Source organism: Apodemus sylvaticus, chromosome 6 (assembly GCF_947179515.1).
Source record: "Apodemus sylvaticus chromosome 6, mApoSyl1.1, whole genome shotgun sequence".
NCBI lineage: Eukaryota > Metazoa > Chordata > Mammalia > Rodentia > Muridae > Apodemus > Apodemus sylvaticus.
This window is the reverse complement of record NC_067477.1, coordinates 5,185,179-5,203,397: the sequence shown is the minus strand read 5'-3', so window position 1 is coordinate 5,203,397 and position 18,219 is coordinate 5,185,179. Positions and strand designations below refer to the sequence as shown.

Below are 18,219 nucleotides of genomic sequence, written 5' to 3'. Positions count from 1 at the left end.
AAAATCTTTGTTTAGCTCGATACCCCACTTTTTAATGGGGTTATTTGGTTCTCTAGATTCTAACTTTTTGAGTTCTTTGTATATATTAGATATTAGCCCTCTGTCAGATTTAGGGTTGGTGAAGATCCTTTCCTAATCTGTTGGTTAATGTTTTGTCCTTTTGACAGTGTCCTTTGCCTTACAGAAACTTTGTAGTTTTATGAGGTCCCATTTGTCAATTCTTGACCTTAGAGCATAAGCTATTGGTGTTCTATTCAGGAACTTTTCCCCTGTGCCCATGTCCTCAAGGGTCTTCCCCAGTTTCTTTTCAATTAGTTTCAGTGTGTCAGGTTTTATGTAGAGGTCTTTGATCCATTTGATGTTGAGCTTAGTACAAGGAGAATCGCAGGCAGGCCTCTGGCAGTTTGCACCCCCAGAGATGTAAAGCTCAGGGTGATACAGTACCTAGTGAAGCTCTTCTGCTCTGGCAAGCAGCAAATATGGCCCCAGGGAGTCTCTCCCTCTGCTGGTCTCCAGGCAGGACACAGGCCCCATGCCCGGCGGACTAGCAGCCAAACAGCCTATGTGTTCAGTTCTTGGGTGCAGGCAGACCCCTGGCGGTTTGCACCCCCAGATATCGAAAGCTTGGGGTGATATAGTACCTAGTGAAGCTCTTCTCCACTTATTACTTAAGACTATGAAGGAAAATTTGTTTGCCCAGATATTGGTGATTTGGATTTTATATGTCAAACTCATATTATACATTATTCCCAACAATTTAAATCAGGCCTTCTCTCTTAGGATCCAATGATATTATTTATTATGCATCATCATACTTTTCCATGTTTTGTAACTTGTCAATGGAGGTAGTCACTGGTGAAGAGATTTATAAGGTATGGTGAACTGTAAGTTCACCCTCAGCAAGTATCACTTTATTCATAGGTGGGCATTGACAAAGCTGACAATGGAACTATAGGACTGTGAGGAAGAGGCAAGGAATGGACACACAAAATTGCAATTTCTGAGCAAGCCTGAAAATTAATGTTTCAGTCATCTCATTCTCAGGGCAGCTTTTTGATCCCCCAGAGTTTCTGACACACTAAGGATGTGGTTTCAACACTGTGTCTTGCACAGTAATAGACCGCAGAGTCGTCAGATGTCAGGCTGCTGAGTTGCATGTAGGCTGTGCTGGAGGATTTGTCTGCAGTCAGTGTGGCCTTGCCCTTGAATTTCTCATTGTAGCTAGTGAAATCATCTGAAGGATCTATAATTCCAATCCACTCAAGGCCTTGTCCAGGCCTCTGCTTTACCCAGTTCACCCAGTAACTGGTGAAGCTGTAGCCAGAAGCCTTGCAGGACAGCTTCACTGAAGACCCAGGCCTCACCAGATCAGCTCCAGACTGCTGCAGCTGGACCTGTGATTGGATACCTATGGAGAGAATGGCTGAGTGGATGTCATTGTTACCACAAGCCCTGTCTCCTTTTAAGATTTGAAACTGCTGAGTCCCTTACCTGTAGTTACTGACAGGAGGAAGAGAAAGACCCAGCTCAATTCCATGGTTAGAGTCAGTGTGTTCAGTGACTGTAGAGATGACCCTGATCATAGGTTTTTATCAGGGTGTGGACATCTCTATCTTAATGCCATCGATTCAGTGAATTTGCATATTCATGAGCAATGCATTTTTTAGGTAAGAACCTAGTCCAGCTAGAGAGGAACTGGAGAGGAAGGACTGAAAAGGCACATGGGACAGGTAGCAGAATGCTTAGGTCCTAGTCCTAATCCTCTCTGAGGATATGCATCCCATACACTTTCCCTGAGCCCTAGTCACATGTTGTGGATGTAACTTCAGGAACATATATCAATAAATCTTTGGCCTGAGTCTGTTGCTATATTTTGGGACAATGTTAACACATGAATTTACAGATGGTGCTTTATGATGATGATGATGATGATGATGATGATGATGATGATTTTGATGCTAAATTCCAAAAATGGCTAGCTTTTGAGAATTAAAGCCTTCTTTTAGATAAATGCAAGTAATATTTGCCTTTCCCACAGGTTGTACTTCAAAATTCAATAAAATGTACAATTGTATAAAAGAAAATGTTGTTAAATATTATATATCACTGATTATTACAGCACTATCATGATTAACTAAATTATAGATATGAGCTATAGGTGTGTATATGAAGGAGTTTATCACTAATGCAAATATATATATATATATATATATATATATATATCCTTTAATCCCAGCACTTGGGAGTCACAGGCAGGCCGATCTCTGAGTTCAAGGTCAGCCTAGTATATAGAGTAAGTTCCAGGACAGCCAGGACTACAGGGAAACCCTGTCTTGAAAAAAACAATAAAAACAAACAAAAACCAGAAATGTATAAGAAATTTACATGGCTTTTGGAAAAATTGATGCTATGAGATATAGCTACATTAATTAAGACAGTCTCAAAAACATACACATTAAATGTGACTATTATTATTAGCTATTATATTTTTCATAGTTATCGACAACTATGTATGCAAATACATGATGATGTACCAATTGTATAGTAGAATGAAGGGAAAAAAGGAGGGATAAGTCATTATAGGAGAAAATGCACAGTGTACAAAATACACATGTATGAAAATTCTATAGATATGTGAAATTGTTATTTCTATATTTCATGAGGACTTTTATTCTTTTAAATTTTCAATCATATGAAATATCATTATTAAATATGAAATATGCTATGATCAAAAATGACTCTGTGGACTCTCACCAAAATCTACCACTACTGGGTCCCTTTGAAACTTTCCAATAACTCTCTTTCCTAACATCCTGACCACTTCTCTATTAATAATTAATGACACAAAGCAGTATAGGGCAAAAGCAGAACAGGGAAGTGGGAAGGGTTGAGTGGGAAAACAGGGGGAGGGAAGGGGGCTGATGGGACTTTTGGGGAGTGGGGCTCTAGAAAAGTAGAAATCATTTGAAATTTAAATAAAAAATATATCAAATAAAAAAAGAAAAAATAATGACACAGTGAGTTTAATTAGTGCTGCCTAAATGCACATAGATAGGGTGATCACTAGTAAAGAGTGAACCTCCAGAAATCTTACCCCCCCAAAAAAATGTATTTTGCCCATCAGTCAGCAAATGCCAAAAGACCATCTACTTGCTGTGGTCCCTCAATAGTACATCCCATCCATACTGTAATTTTAAAATTGTTGTATTATTCTTAGTGCTGATATCAGCATGTGGGACATATTACACTTAGAGGATGATTTGTATAATTGACATCTTTACTAGCTCTGTCATATCAAGGTCTCTCGTGTGGTAATTTTGACTTGATTTGTATGCTTTTTTTGCTGGCATATAAAGCAACAAAGAGATCATGTGTGCACTAAGCACAGTGAAACCCCTGGAGATAAGATTTCATGACCTTTAACCCCATTCTTGTAATCTTACATCCTTTTCCATGTTTTATGATGGTCTTTGATTCTTGGATGAGAGGCTAGTATCATTGGATAATCTGTTGCTGAATATACTGTCAATCATTCTAAACAGCCTGACTACTCATGAATGTCTGCATCAATCTTTACACAGAGCATGTATGAACCTCTGTGATCAAGGCTCAAACAGCCTCCTGGATATAAATATAAATATTTTAACACAGGTTAACAAGATGGCCCTTAGCAATACAACTAGGGCCTATACATCTCTAAACCCGATCTTTAACCACACTTACCTGGTATGAAGTCTTTCCTATGAAAAATGGCCAAAAAATAAAAAAATAAAGTTATTGTTTCCAAGAAATAACCTTCTCACACATGTTCTCAAATGACTCTACATCTTATTGTAGAGGCGCTCATGCATTCATGTTATTGACAGCATGTTATTCACGATCTTTTAGTAATATAGAGGAAAAAATCATTGCAGAATTCTAATAAAGCATAAATAAAAATACAAATTTTTACATATAGAAAAGTTATTATTTCTCAGTGATAAAACGTGAATTATCTTATCTGTAAATATATGGAACTGGAAAGAAATATACTGAATAGGTCACCACATCCATGAGGCAGTGCTTCATGTTCTTATTCATATGTGTTCCAAGATTTCAATATTGTGTTTGGGGTACTTAATTGTAGAAGCTGAGAGAATAGAATTGGACCACTAGAGTATGAGGAATTTACAAAAATGTTATAGTAAAATAGAGATAAAAATTGAGAGTGGATTGTTTCAATATTGAACAGATAAGATACAGTGTAGTTGCAGGACTCTAAGGAAAGAGAGTCTTCCAGACACAACTGGGTGCATGCACATATGAATTCACATAGACTGTAGCTGCAGAAACAGAGCATCGACCAAGTCAACCCAAATAAAATCCCAATTTGGGAGAAAGAAGTGGACACAGGATCTCAGACCTAAGCAAAAAGAAGGAATAATTAATTTTCTCAGTGGGATCTCACAGGGTATATTAAACACAGTTAACCATGAAGATGTGCTTAGCAGTTGATAATCAAAAACCTGAATTTGATAATAGATTATTTGCAAACATTTTTTTACTATTATTGCCTTGTTCAAATACTTTTGTCTCACTCATGTTTTTCCTATATATCATGGCTACAGAGTTGTGAATTTATTAGTCTCTCTCTCTCTCTCTCTCTCTCTCTCTCTCTCTCTCTCTCTCTCTCTCTCTCTCCTCTTCTCTTCTCTATTCTCTCTCTGTCTCTCTACGTTGCTTTGTGTGTGTGTCTCATGTTTTATTGGTTTGGTCTTGTTTCTGTTTGGTTTTAATACCTCTTTAAATTCTTTTTTTTTTTGGCTTATATTCAGAAAGAAAAAAGTGTGTATTTGCATGAATTTGGGGAAAAGGAAGGATCTGGAAATATTTGAATTTGGGGAAATCAGTTATTAGAATAAATTGTATCATATTTTTTTCAAAATGTTCTAAAAACCTAATAAAAACAAGTGAACATAAATCTGCAAAATGTTTAGCAAAGAATCTTTATGGTGTTTGAGCATGGAGACATCACATGTTAAACAGTTAAACCGCAGTGCAGATCAGTTAGTACACTTAATAAAGAAAACCACAGAGTACATACAGTGTCCTCCATAACCACCTCATCTCTTTATGTGGATTCATGGCTTCATTGTGCCATCTGCTGGTCACAAGCCTCCCAGAAATTTTTCATGGCTTACACTGAAGTTGCCTGTCTAGCCTAAGGGGGAAAAACATCCATGTAACGTCAATGTTGACAAAGTTCCTCTAGTTTGCCTGGGGATGATGATTTATTCATCAGCGATTTAAGTTGTGCCAATATTACCATAATGTCTCTCTTGAAGCCAGGTTTCTCCTTGCTGGCTGTTGGATCCAGTTCCAGGAGTTTCCATTCATAAAAATGTAATGACAGTAGATAACAGGCTTTTTCCTGACATCATCATAATATGCCTGGGCTAGAACACCTGTGTTCAAAGGGTCAGTCACTCCACCTACATTGTTTAGTAGACATAGTGAAAAGACTTATAATGGTACACAGGATTAAGACTATATATATATATATATATAAACAAATAACATGTTGAAGCAGCTCAGGAACTGGCTGCACTCTGAGAAGCTGAAACAATTTTAAACTTACTGCTAAAATCCTCCTGTATTCACAAAATGGAGAGTTAATGGAAAAAATCTCATAAATAGTGAAATAGAACAATCCAGATGAAAGGTAGGATCCTAAAGACCTGTAATGAAAATCCTTCCATGGTGCCTCAGGATTGCACATGGTCCTTGTAAATATGAACTCATAGCAGATGAAGTTAACACCACAAAACCTGAATAAATCAAGCAATTCAAAATTAAATCATGTGCATATGGGAAATAGCTGAGAAGCATATATGTTTACTTGTAAGTTTAGCCATATAGTTCTTATTGCTTGGATCAGCATGGAAGAATATGAGTGCTGGATTTCATATATTTTCATATCACGTTAGCACATATACCTTAGTGCATAGATTGTACACTGGCTCTTTAGGGATGGGTAGTAGTACTTACTATAATCCCACCAAATGTTTGCTAGCCCCTCCAGACCCTTCCCTGAGGACTGACAAATCCAGGCCACACCTATTACATAAGTGCTCAGTGAGAGCCCAAGAAAGAGCAAATCAGTCTGAGGGTCTGTGAGGGATTCAATATCCCAGGATCAGACTCTTCCAGAGTAACCTGGGACAGGGCATCTGTGAAGAAAATAATACATATGATAAGGTTAGACTAGAGTAAGAATAGAGAACTTTATCCCCTAGGAAGCCTAGGGACTCACATGCAGGGAAAATCAGCAGCAGGAATGAGGAACTTCATGTCTGAACACCTATGAGCTCATCATTGGATTTTTAACTTAAGTTTGAATGGAAGCAGGAGAGATTTGCATTCCCTCATCAAGTGCTCACTCTGATGGTGTGCTTAAAATTTAGGACTCTAGAGGAAATAATTTGTGATAGGAAACAAAGGAGCTCACCTCTGATCCCCATATAGAGTAGCTAACTGAATACAAGAGTCCTCAGAATGAAACTTCAGATGAATGAGGTATAGATCTAGCAAGATTGAGAGAGACGCTTAGGGTCCTGACTCTGCTCACTCATCCAGGGATCATTACCTCATATTTTTCCATGAAGGACACATGAATATCTCAAAACAGTGGTGTGTCTCCAGCCTTCATCTTGCTCTGTGCCCGAGCCAGAGATTGCCACGTATAGGAGTCTTGTCAGAACATGTTTTTGTTCACATACACAAATACATACATACACACAAACATATGGAGAATGTAGATTTAGTATAAGACTAAGAGTCATCAGCATGTAGACAGATGTGAATGCTATTATTACACAAAAAGGAATGATGGCTCATTAACTTTACTTATCTGTCAATTTCCTGGTTCACATTTTTCTAATTTGTTTATTTACTTGTCAGTGCCTTCATTTATTTTCACTGCATTCTATTTGTTAAAATTTTAAAAGGAGAAAATCCTACTTCTTTTTTCAGTTCTATTAGATGTTGGACATCCTGGAGGGCATAACAGTGAGCAAAATTTGTCCTAAAAGTAAATCTAAAAGCCCAGATAGATGTGGTATACAAACCTTGGACACAGCACAAGATTTAAGGATTCTCATACCCTAATCATACGATAGGACAGTGATTTTCATTAAATTCTAAAAAGTCTCTGATTTCTTTCTTTATTTCTTCTTTGATCAAGGTGTCATTGAGTAGAGTATTATTCAGCCTCCATGTGTATATGGGCTTTCTGTTGTTTTTGTTGCTATTGAAAATCATTCTTACACCATAGTGATCTGATAGGAGGCATGGGATTAGTTCGATCATCTTATATTTGTTGAGGTCTGCCTTGTGTCCAATTATATGGTCGATTTTGGAGAAGGTACCATGAGGTGCTGAGAAAAAGGTATATTCTTTTGCTTTAGGGTGAAATGTTCTATAAATATCAGTCAAATCCAATTGGTCCAAAGCTTCAATTAGTTTACTGTGTCTCTGTTTAGTTTCTGTTTTCCCGATTGGTCCATTGAGGAAAGTGGAGTGTTGAAGTCCCCCACAATTATTGTGTTAGGTGCAATGTGTGCTTTGAGCTTTAGTAAAGTTTCTTTTACGAATGAGGGTGCCTTTGCATTTGGCGCATAGATGTTCAGAATTGAAATTTCTTCTTGGTGGATTTTTCCTTTGACCAACAAGAAGTGTCCTTCTGTGTCTCTTTTGATGACTTTAGGTTGAAAGTCAATTTTATCTGATATTAGAATGGCTACTCCTGCTCGTTTCCTGTGACCATTGGCTTATAAGATTGTCTTCCAGCCTTTTACTCTAAGGTAGCTTTTATCTTTGACACTGAGGTGTGTCTCCTGTATACAGAAAATTGTAGGGTCCTGTTTCCTTATCCAGTCTGTTAGTCTATGGCTTTTTATTGGGGAATTGAGACCATTGATGTTAAGAGATATTAGGGAATAGTGATTATTACTTCCTGTCATTTTTGATGTTCTTTTTATATTTGAGTGGTTATCTTCTTTTGGGTTTGATGAAGGAAGGTAACTATCTTGCTTTTTCCAGGGTGTAGTTTCCCTCCTTGTATTGGAGTTTTCCTCCTATTATTCTTTGTAGAGCTGGGTTTGTGGAAAGATATTGTGTAAATTTGGTTTTGTCATGGAATATCTTGGTTTCTCCATCTATGGTGAATGAGAGTTTTGCTGGGTATAGTAGTCTTGGCTGACATTTGTGTTCTCTTAGAGTCTGCATGAGATCTGCCCAGGATCTTCTAGCTTTCATGGTCTCTGGTGAGAAGTCTGGTGTGATTCTGATAGGTCTTCCTTTATATGTTACTTGGCCTTTCTCTCTTACTGCCTTTAATATTCTTTCTTTGTTTAGTGCATTTGGGGTTTTGATTATTATGTGACGGGAGGTATTTCTGTTCAGGTCCAGTCTTTTTGGAGTTCTGTAGGCTTCTTGTATATTCATAGGCATCTCTCTCTTTAAGTTAGGAAAGTTTTCTTCCATAATTTTGTTGAAGATATTTGCTGGCCCTTTCTGTTGTAAATCTTCACTCTCATCTATACCTATAATCCTTAGGTTTGGTCTTCTCATTGTATCCTGGATTTCCTGGATGTTCTGAGATACAAGCTTTTTGCATTTTGTATTTTCTTTGACAGTTGAGTCAATAGTTTCTATGGTATCTTCGGCATCTGAGATTCTTTCTTCCATCTCTTGTATTCTGTTGTTTATATTTGCATCTATGACCCCTGATTTCTTCTCAAGGTTTTCTATCTCCAAAGGTGTCTCCCTTTGTGATTTCTTAGTTGTTTCTACTTCTGTTTTTAGGTCCAGGATGGTTTCGCTCAGTTCCATCATTTTTTTGTCTGTGTTTTCCTGTAATTCTTTAAGAGATTTTTGTGTTTCCTCTTTCATGACTTCTGCCTGTTGACTCATGTTCTCCTGCATTTCTTTATGTTTTTTTTTTTTTGCCTTTCTTCTTTATTGGCTTCTATCTCTTGCGCCTTATTCTCCTGCATTTCTTTAAGTGTTTTTTGTGTTTCCATTATACGGGTTTCTAGCTTATTCATGTTCCTCTGCATTTCTTTAAGAGATTCATTCATGTCCTTTTTGTGTTCTTCTAGCAGCATCATGAACAGTGATTTTAAATCCAAATCTTGTTTCTCTGATGTGTTGGCATAACGAGGACTTGCTGATGTTGGAGAGTTTGGTTCAGATGCCGCCATATTGCCTAGATTTCTGTTAGTAGTGTTCCTGCGTTTGCCCTTTGCCATCTTGTTCTCTGGAGCTAATTGGTCTTGTCTCTGGCTGGTGTTTCAGCCTCCTGAGAGGCTCTAGGGCTATTTCTGCACCACTGGAGGGCAGGGTTTCCCCTGTTGCAGATTACTAATGAAAATCAAGGCACAGCATACCCAAATCTTTGGGACACAATGAAAGCAGTGCTAAGAGGTAAACTCATAGCCCTGAGTGCCTCCAAAAAGAAAATGGAGAGAGCATACACTAGCAGCTTAATGACACACCTGAAAGTCCTGGAACAAAAAGAAGCCAATTCACCCAGGAGGAGTAGAAGGCAGGAAATCATCAAACTCAGGGCTGAAATCAATCAATTGGAAACAAAGCGAACCGTACAAAGAATTAACGAATCCAGGAGCTGGTTCTTTGAGAAAATCAACAAGATAGATAAACCCTTAGCCAGACTGACCAAAGGGCACAGAGAAAGTATCCAAATTAACAAACTTAGAAATGAAAAGGGAGATATAACAAAGGAAACTGAGGAAATCCAAAAAATCATCAGATCCTACTACAAGAGCCTGTACTCAACACAACTGGAGAATCTGGAAGAAATGGACAATTTCCTTGACAGATACCAAATACCAAAATTAAATCAGGACCAAATAGATCATCTAAACAGTCCCATAACGCCTAAAGAAATAGAAGGAGTCATAGAAAGTCTTCCAACCAATAAAAGCACAGGACCAGATGGTTTCAATGCAGAATTCTATAAGACCTTCAAAGAAGAGTTAACACCAATACTCTTCAAACTATTCCACAAAATAGAAACAGAAGGAACACTACACAATTCCTTCTACGAAGCCACAATTACGCTGATACCAAAGCCACAAAAAGATCCAACAAAGAAAGAGAACTTCAGACCAATTTCCCTTATGAACATCGATGCAAAAATACTCAATAAAATTCTTGCCAACCGAATCCAAGAACACATCAAAACGATCATCCACCATGATCAAGTAGGCTTTATCCCGGGAATGCAGGGTTGGTTTAATATAGGTAAAAACATCTTACCCATCAATGCAATCCACTACATAAACAAACTCAAAGAAAAAAACCACACGGTCATTTCATTGGATGCTGAAAAAGCATTTGACAAAATTCAGCATCCTTTCATGCTTAAAGTCTTAGAAAGAACGGGAATTCAAGGCCCATACCTAAACATAGTAAAATCAATATATACCAAACCGGTAGCCAGCATCAAACTAAATGGAGAGAAACTTGAATCAATCCCACTAAAATCAGGGACTAGACAGGGCTGCCCCCTCTCTTCCTATCTTTTCAATATTGTTCTTGATGTACTAGCTCGGGCAATTCGACAACATAAGGAGGTCAAAGGGATACAAATTGGAAAGGAAGAAGTCAAACTATCATTATTTGCAGATGACATGATAGTCTACCTAAGTGACCTAAAAAACTCCACTAAAGAACTCCTACAGCTGATAAACAACTTCAGCAAAGTGGCAGGTTATAAAATCAACTCAAGCAAATCAGTGGCCTTCCTATACTCAAAGGATAAGCAGGCTGAGAAAGAAATTAGGGAAATGACCCCCTTCACAATAGCCACAAACAGTATAAAGTATCGTGGGGTGACTCTTACCAAACATGTGAAAGATCTTTACGACAAGAACTTCAAGACTCTGAAGAAGGAAATGGAAGAAGACCTCAAAAAATGGGAAAACCTCCCATGCTCATGGATCGCCAGAATCAATATAGTTAAAATGGCCATTTTGCCAAAAGCAATATACAGATTCAATGCAATATCCATCAAAATCCCAACTCAATTCTTCACAGAGTTAGAAAAAGCAATTAACAAATTCATCTGGAATAACAAAAAACCCAGGATAGCTAAAATTATTCTCAGCAACAAAAGGAATTCTGGGGGAATCAGTATCCCTGACCTAAGCAATACTACAGAGCAATAGTGTTAAAAACTGCATGGTATTGGTACAGTGACCGTCAGGCAGATCAATGGAACAGGATTGAAGATCCAGAAATGAACCCACACACCTATGGCCACTTGATCCTCGACAAAGGGGCTGAAAACATCCAATGGAAAAAAGATAGCCTTTTCAACAAATGGTGCTGGTTCAACTGGAGGTCAGCATGCAGAAGAATGCGAATTGATCCATCTTTATCGCCTTGTACTAAGCTCAAATCCAAATGGATCAAGGACCTCCACATAAAGCCAGACACTCTGAAGCTTATAGAAAAGAAACTGGGGAAGACCCTTGAGGACATTGGTCAAGGAGAAAATTTCTGAACAGAACACCAATAGCGTATGCTCTAAGATCAAGAATTGACAAATGGGACCTCATAAAATTACAAAGTTTCTGTACGGCAAAGGACACCATCAAAAGGACAGACAGGTAACTATTATAGATGACAGGAACCATACCTAGACTGTTTATTACCTTTTTCATCCAATGTCATACAAAGTACCTCCTCTACTATGAACACTAATAAGGAAGGAAGAATGAAATATTTACTAGGGCACAATCTCAACTTCTCTGTGTTCATTAAAATATGTAAGTGTTGTTTTGAACCATATGGTGTTAAAATTAGTTTGTGGAGAGCAGTCAATAGACTTCAAAATACCCTGAATTATTATGGAGTATCTATGAACACATTTGGTCGGTAACTCAATTTGAGAATACTCATCCACTGATTCCCATCTTCACCATAAACAGTTGTCTACTGATGGTGAATATTATAGTAATTTGAAATTTTCTACTGTGGGAATTTGAAGCCTAACACTGAGTGGAACAATAGCTCTGAATCTCCTGCCATAGGCACCAAACATCCATCAGCTTTATAAAACAAAACACGGAATCATTTATCAGCATCTTAATAGGGACCTAGGATGAATAACAGGAACAGACACTCTTAAGCTACGAGCAAACAAGAAACCACAGAAGCAAGCTTGAAAGCTGTGGCATTTCCATCCTATGATACAATAGGAAGAAAGAGACTTGTGTATGAGTATGAAACAATATATAACTGAAAACTGAGGCTGTGTCAATGTGCTCTCTGAGCACAGTAGTATGTGTCAGAATCTTCAGTGTCCACACTGCTGATCTGGAGGAATGCCTGGTTGTAGGAGGTGTCCTTGGAGATTGTGAGCTGACTAGTAATGGATGGGTTGTAGCTCTTAGCACCATCCCACCAAATGGTTGCCAGCCACTCCAGACACTTGCCTGAAGGCTGACAGATCCAGCCCACAATCATATTAGTAGTGCTCAGTGAAAACCCAGAGAAAGAGAAAGTCAGACTGAGGGTCTGGGAGGACTGCAATATTCTAGGGCCAGACTCTTTCAGGGTATCCTGGGACAGAGCATCTGTGGAGAAAAAGAAAAGGGAGAAGGTAAGGTTGTAACAGGTGAGGATAGAAAAGTCGATCCCTTAGGTAGTCTTGGCACTCACACGCAGGGACAATCAGCAGCAGCAATGAGGAAGTAAGCCTGTCCATGGCCGCACACTAGTGAGTACACAGGCCCAACTTTGGCTTTTTACCCCAAGTTTGGATGCATACAGGAGAGCTTTGCATTCCATCACCAGGTGCTGCCTCTGATGGTGTACTTCAGTTTTAGGATTCAAGGGGTATCAGTCTATGATGGAAGACACATGGGCCCTCAATAGAGTTCATTTCTGTTTCCCATAGAGAGTAGCAAACACACTAGACCAGGTTGCTTAGTACACAACACTTCTAGTGAGTGATTTGCGGATGCAGCAGGATTGAGAGATGATAGTCACTCTAGTACAAAGGGTCCTGAGCACAGTATGTTTCTACACAGCTGATCTGAGGGAATGCTTAGTTGTTGGAGGTGTTCTTTTATTTTTTTTCTTTTTTCTTTTTTTTCACTTTTTTTTGTTTTTTTTTTTTTAATTTATTGATATATTTATTTACACTTCAAATGATTTCCCCTTTTCTGGACCCCCACTCCCCGAAAGTCCCATCAGTCCCCTTCCCTAACCCTGTTTTCCCACCCAATCCTTCCCACTTCCCTGTTCTGATTTTGCTCTATACTGCTTCACTGAGTCTTTTCAGAACAAGGGCCACTCCTCCGTTCTTCTTGTACCTCATTTGATGTGTGGATTATGTTTTGGGTATTCCAGTTTTCTAGGTTAATATCCACTTATTAGTGAGCGCATACCATGATTCATCTTTTGAGTCTGGGTTACTTCACTTAGTATGATGTTCTTCAGCTCCATCCATTTGCCTAAGAATTTCATGAGTTCATTGTTTCTAATGGCTGAATAGTACTCCATTGTGTATATATACCACATTTTTTGCATCCACTCTTCTGTTGAGGGATACCTGGGTTCTTTCCAACTTCTGGCAATTATAAATAGGGCTGCTATGAACATAGTGGAACATGTATCCTTATTACATGCTGGGGAATCTTCTGGGTATATGCCCAGGAGTGGTATAACAGGATCTTCTGGAAGTGAGGTGCCCAGTTTTTGGAGGAACCGCCAGACTGATTTCCACAGTGGTTGCACCAATATGCAACTCCACCAGCAGTAGAGGAGTATTCCTCTTCTCCACATCCTCGCCAACACCTGCTGTCTCCTGAATTTTTAATCTTAGCCATTCTGACTGGTGTGAGGTGTTCTTAATGACTGTGAGCAGGCTCTTCAATCATGGGTTGTGGCACTTATGATCATCCCACTAAATGTTTGCCAAGTACTTCAGACCCTTCCCTGTGGAATGACAAATCCAGTTAATGCCTATACCAGAAGTCATCAGTGAAAACCGAGAGAAGAAGCAAGTCAGACAGATGGTTCAGGGAGAGATGCAATGTCTTTTACAGTTACTTGGGAAAGAACATTGTGAAGACAATAAGGAAGACGAAGGTTAGACTAAGGTGAGAATAGAAAGGTTCATCCCTGAGGGAGCCTTAGAACTCACATGTAGGAACAATCAGCAGCAGGAATGAGGAAGTAATCCTGACCATGTTTATACACTAGTGACCTCAAAGGCCCAGCTTTGGGTTTTCAACACATGTTTGGTGGGAGCCAGGAGAGATTTGTGCCAGGTGTTCATTCTTATAGTGTACTTAAGTTTTTGGAATCAAGAGGACCCACTTTGTGATAGGAAGCACAGAAGCCTTCATGGAAGCTCACTTCTTATCTCCTTAAATAATAGCTAATTGAAGACCCGCATCCTCACAAGAAAGCACTTCTTTTTTTTTTTTACTTTCTAAATTCTTTGTTTACATTCCAAACGCTTTCCCCTTTCCCAGTTGACCCCTCCCCATATGTCCCATAAGCCTTCTCTACACCCATACTCCAATCACCTCCCTCCTTTTTCTCTGTCCTGGTACTCCCCTACAATGCTGGATCAGGCCTTTCCAGAATCAGGACCCTCTCCTTACTTCTTCATGGGAATCATTTGATATGCTACTTGTGTCTTGGGTATTCAGAGTTTCTGGGCTAGTTAATATCCACTTATCAGTGATTGCATTCCATGTATATTCTTTTGTGATTGAGTTACCTCATTTAGGATGATATTTTCTAGTTTCAACCATTTGCCTACAAATTTCATGAATTCATTGTTTTAAATTGGTGAATAGTATTCCATTGTGTAAATATACCACATTTTCTGTATCCATTCCTCCATTGAGGGACATCTGGGTTCTTTCCAACTTCTGGCTATTATAAATAAAGCTGCTATGAACATAGTGGAGCATGTGTCCTTATTGCATGCCGGGGAATCCTCTGAGTATATGCCCAGGAGTGGTATAGTAGGGTCTTCTGGTAGTGTCATGTTCAGTTTTCTGAGGAATCTCCAGACTGATTTCCAGAGTGGTTGTAACTTCTTGCAATCCCTCCAGCAGTGGAGGAGTGTTCCTCTTTCTCCACATCCTCGCCAACACCTGCTGTCTCCAGAGTTTTTAACCTTAGCCATTCTGACTGGTGTGAGATAAAATCTTAGGGTTGTTTTGATTTGCATTTCCCTAATGACTAATGATGATGAGCATTTCTTAAGGTGCTTCTCAGCCATCTGCATTTCTTCAGGTGAAAATTCTTTGTTTAGATCTGCACCCCATTTTGAATAGGGTTATTTGGTTCCCTGGGGTCTAACTTCTTGAGTTCTTTGTATATATTGGATATTAGCCCTCTATCAAATGTTGGGTTGGTGAAGATCTTTTCCCAGTTTTTTGGTTGCTGTTTTGTCCTTTTGACAGTACTGTATAGAAGGAGCAAGATTGAGAGAGACCATTAATCTAACATAAAGGGTCCTGACTCAGTTCAGTCATCTATGGATCATTACCTTTTGTTTTATAGGTAGGACACATGAAGAAGTCAAAACACTGATGTTTCTCCTGCCTTCATCCTGTGTGTGTCTGATGCCAGAAACTGCCTCCTATGTGAGACCTATCAGAACATATTTTCTTTCACACACATACACACACACACACACACACACTCACACATTTACAGAAACTATAAACTTCTTATAGAGTGTAAGAATACACATCATCTCCATGCTAGCTTTTGTGAATATTATAATTATACAGAAGATAGTAATGTTTTGTTAACTGAACTTCTCTGTCAATTTCCTGGCTTACATTTTTCCGATTTCAATTTAGTAAATAGCCAGTGCCTGCACCTTTACAGTGACCAATATTTGTGACAATGGTAAAAACAGAGAAAGGTTTGTTCAGATCTGTCAGTTGCTGAGCATCCTATCAAACAGCACAGTGGGCAGAAAATGTTGGAAGTCACACCCTGGGCCAGGATATTTTATCATCATTTCAAATATGTTAAAATATAACATCGTCTCCTTTGTTTCTGTCATTATCTTTAGAGCATAGAAGTAATGTGAATTGTCTACATTTGGACAACTTTCATGGTGAATTTTTGGTGTGACCATGATTAAACAGATGGAAATAGGTATGAGTGAACTACTAATTTCATCAAACAAAGCCACACCAAAAACATAACTTTATGTTTAAAAACATTTGAAAGATATCAAGGTATGTATAACCATGAAATATCATAATTCCACAAAGTTGTAGCAACATTGTAAAAAGAAGTGAAACCCAGAATGCCGAGTTCCAGCTGAGACTCAGAACCCCTAGGGTAGGAAAGGCAATAAGACCTGCCCTATAGGTTTTGTTCATTTTCCCAGGGTTATCAATATTAAAGAGATTTTTCATCTCTGCTTGAATGATATGTCTTGAGATAGAAGAATATTTGAGAGTACCTGAAATTCTCTCCATGATATTCACTGAACCTACAAATGTCCTCATCAAAGATAGGCAGTAGGAAGGGTCCACAAAAGACAAAAGATGATGGAATGATATTAGACTATGGCCACATTGTCAGGTTTGAAAGAAAAGGCCAGAGGGCAAGAGATACAAGAACTGCTTGTCCTGAGTGTGGGAAATGCAGGCAGCAGACTCTACAGAGAGAGAGCTTCATATCTAACCAGGCTTAAAGATACTGCATTTAAGAGGCTTTGGCCATGGAGGGCATAAAAGTATGATGTTGATTTATAACTGTCATATGAGCTGCAATGAATGAAGATATTCTTCCTGAATTTTTCACTTGTTCATGGAGTAGTTCTAGGTCTGAAATTAAAAGTCTAAGAATAAGTATTAGCTGTTTGATAAAAAACATAATGTTTTTGTGTATTCTTTAAAATTCTTTATCTGTGTAATGTATTTATAGCTGTTAAGCACCCTGCCAATGAAGACTTAACAATTATAAAATTTTGTGGAAAATTTGAAAGAGCTCACTTACTCAAAAATGTCACTGAATTGTTTTATAGTCTTTAAAATTCCAGGTACTAGATACACTCTAGGTGACAGTTATGTATTTCAATGGTTTAGGCCTGACTGTGTCTACATGTTTATCACAGTGCCATGTGAGGGGAGTGTCTTTCAGTGGAAACAATTGCTAGATAAAATGAATCCACCCATTCATCCTTCAGAAATTCTCCATCATTTGGATTGAAAATGAAGGTACAATTTTTATTTTGTGTGGAAAGCATGTTATAGCATGTTATATGTTGATAGGGTGAGGACTGGTGATAGAACATATGCACAGAATAAAGCACCAACCAGACACACCTTTACTTAATGTAAAATTTATGCTACTAGAGGCAAGATCTAATCACACGAAATGCAAATATAATCCAGACATTAGTGTTTGATTTAGCAAGGAGGGAAAGAATGTTAATCCCTAATAATTAAGCATGATTAATCTCAAGAATCCCCAGTGTAACCTGAAATTCTACTACCACACTGGAGCAGCTTCTTTATCAGCTGATGAAATAGTCTGCGGGTTAATCTGTAAATCAGGTTTAACGTTGAATACAAACCTGAGACATCACACCAGATTGACAGCTTCTCATATGTTATACACAAGACAGGACAGTGATGAAACTAAATCCAGGTGAGGTCCAGAGGATTGTACACAGGCAAAGGTGGCCTTCAGATCCAGCACATTGTCTAAATTCATATATAAGTGGCAGAGGTTTGGTGTTAGTGTGTGGATATCATTTCTTCTCCACTCTTCAGAATTCTGGACAGCCACAAAGACAGTTTTTAATTTAGATGTTTTCTTCTTCTCTCCTATTGTGAGTCACACAAAGGACAGGACAGACTGATACTACAAATTTGGCATAAAAAGCTTTGTTATGTAAAAAATGGCCAATGAACAACAAAATGTAATGAAGTCCAGATGATGCAAAATGTTGAGCTTCTTCTACTCACCTTTTTCTTAGCCAAAGTTTTCGTGTGTCACTGGAGGACACATTGGAATCAGGATATCTACACCTGTGCTGAATAACAGCATGATCTCAGTCCTGTAAATGGAACATCAAGGATTGTGCTTCCAATGATGAATCATTTCAAGGAGAAGAAATGATCCTGTCAGTGGAAAAAGTTACAGATAGTTTTA

At 38.4% G+C, this 18,219-nt stretch overlaps 1 gene segment (V, D, J or C); it reads right to left on the bottom strand.

The window, feature by feature from the left end:
- Nucleotides 1-1,040: 1,040 nt before the first annotated feature.
- Nucleotides 1,041-18,219, bottom strand: part of LOC127687767 (Ig heavy chain V region 3-like) — a 507,571-nt gene continuing 490,392 nt past the window's right edge. The window contains 1 exon segment of the V gene segment in view: nt 1,041-1,408. Coding sequence covers nt 1,041-1,408 — 368 coding nt within the window.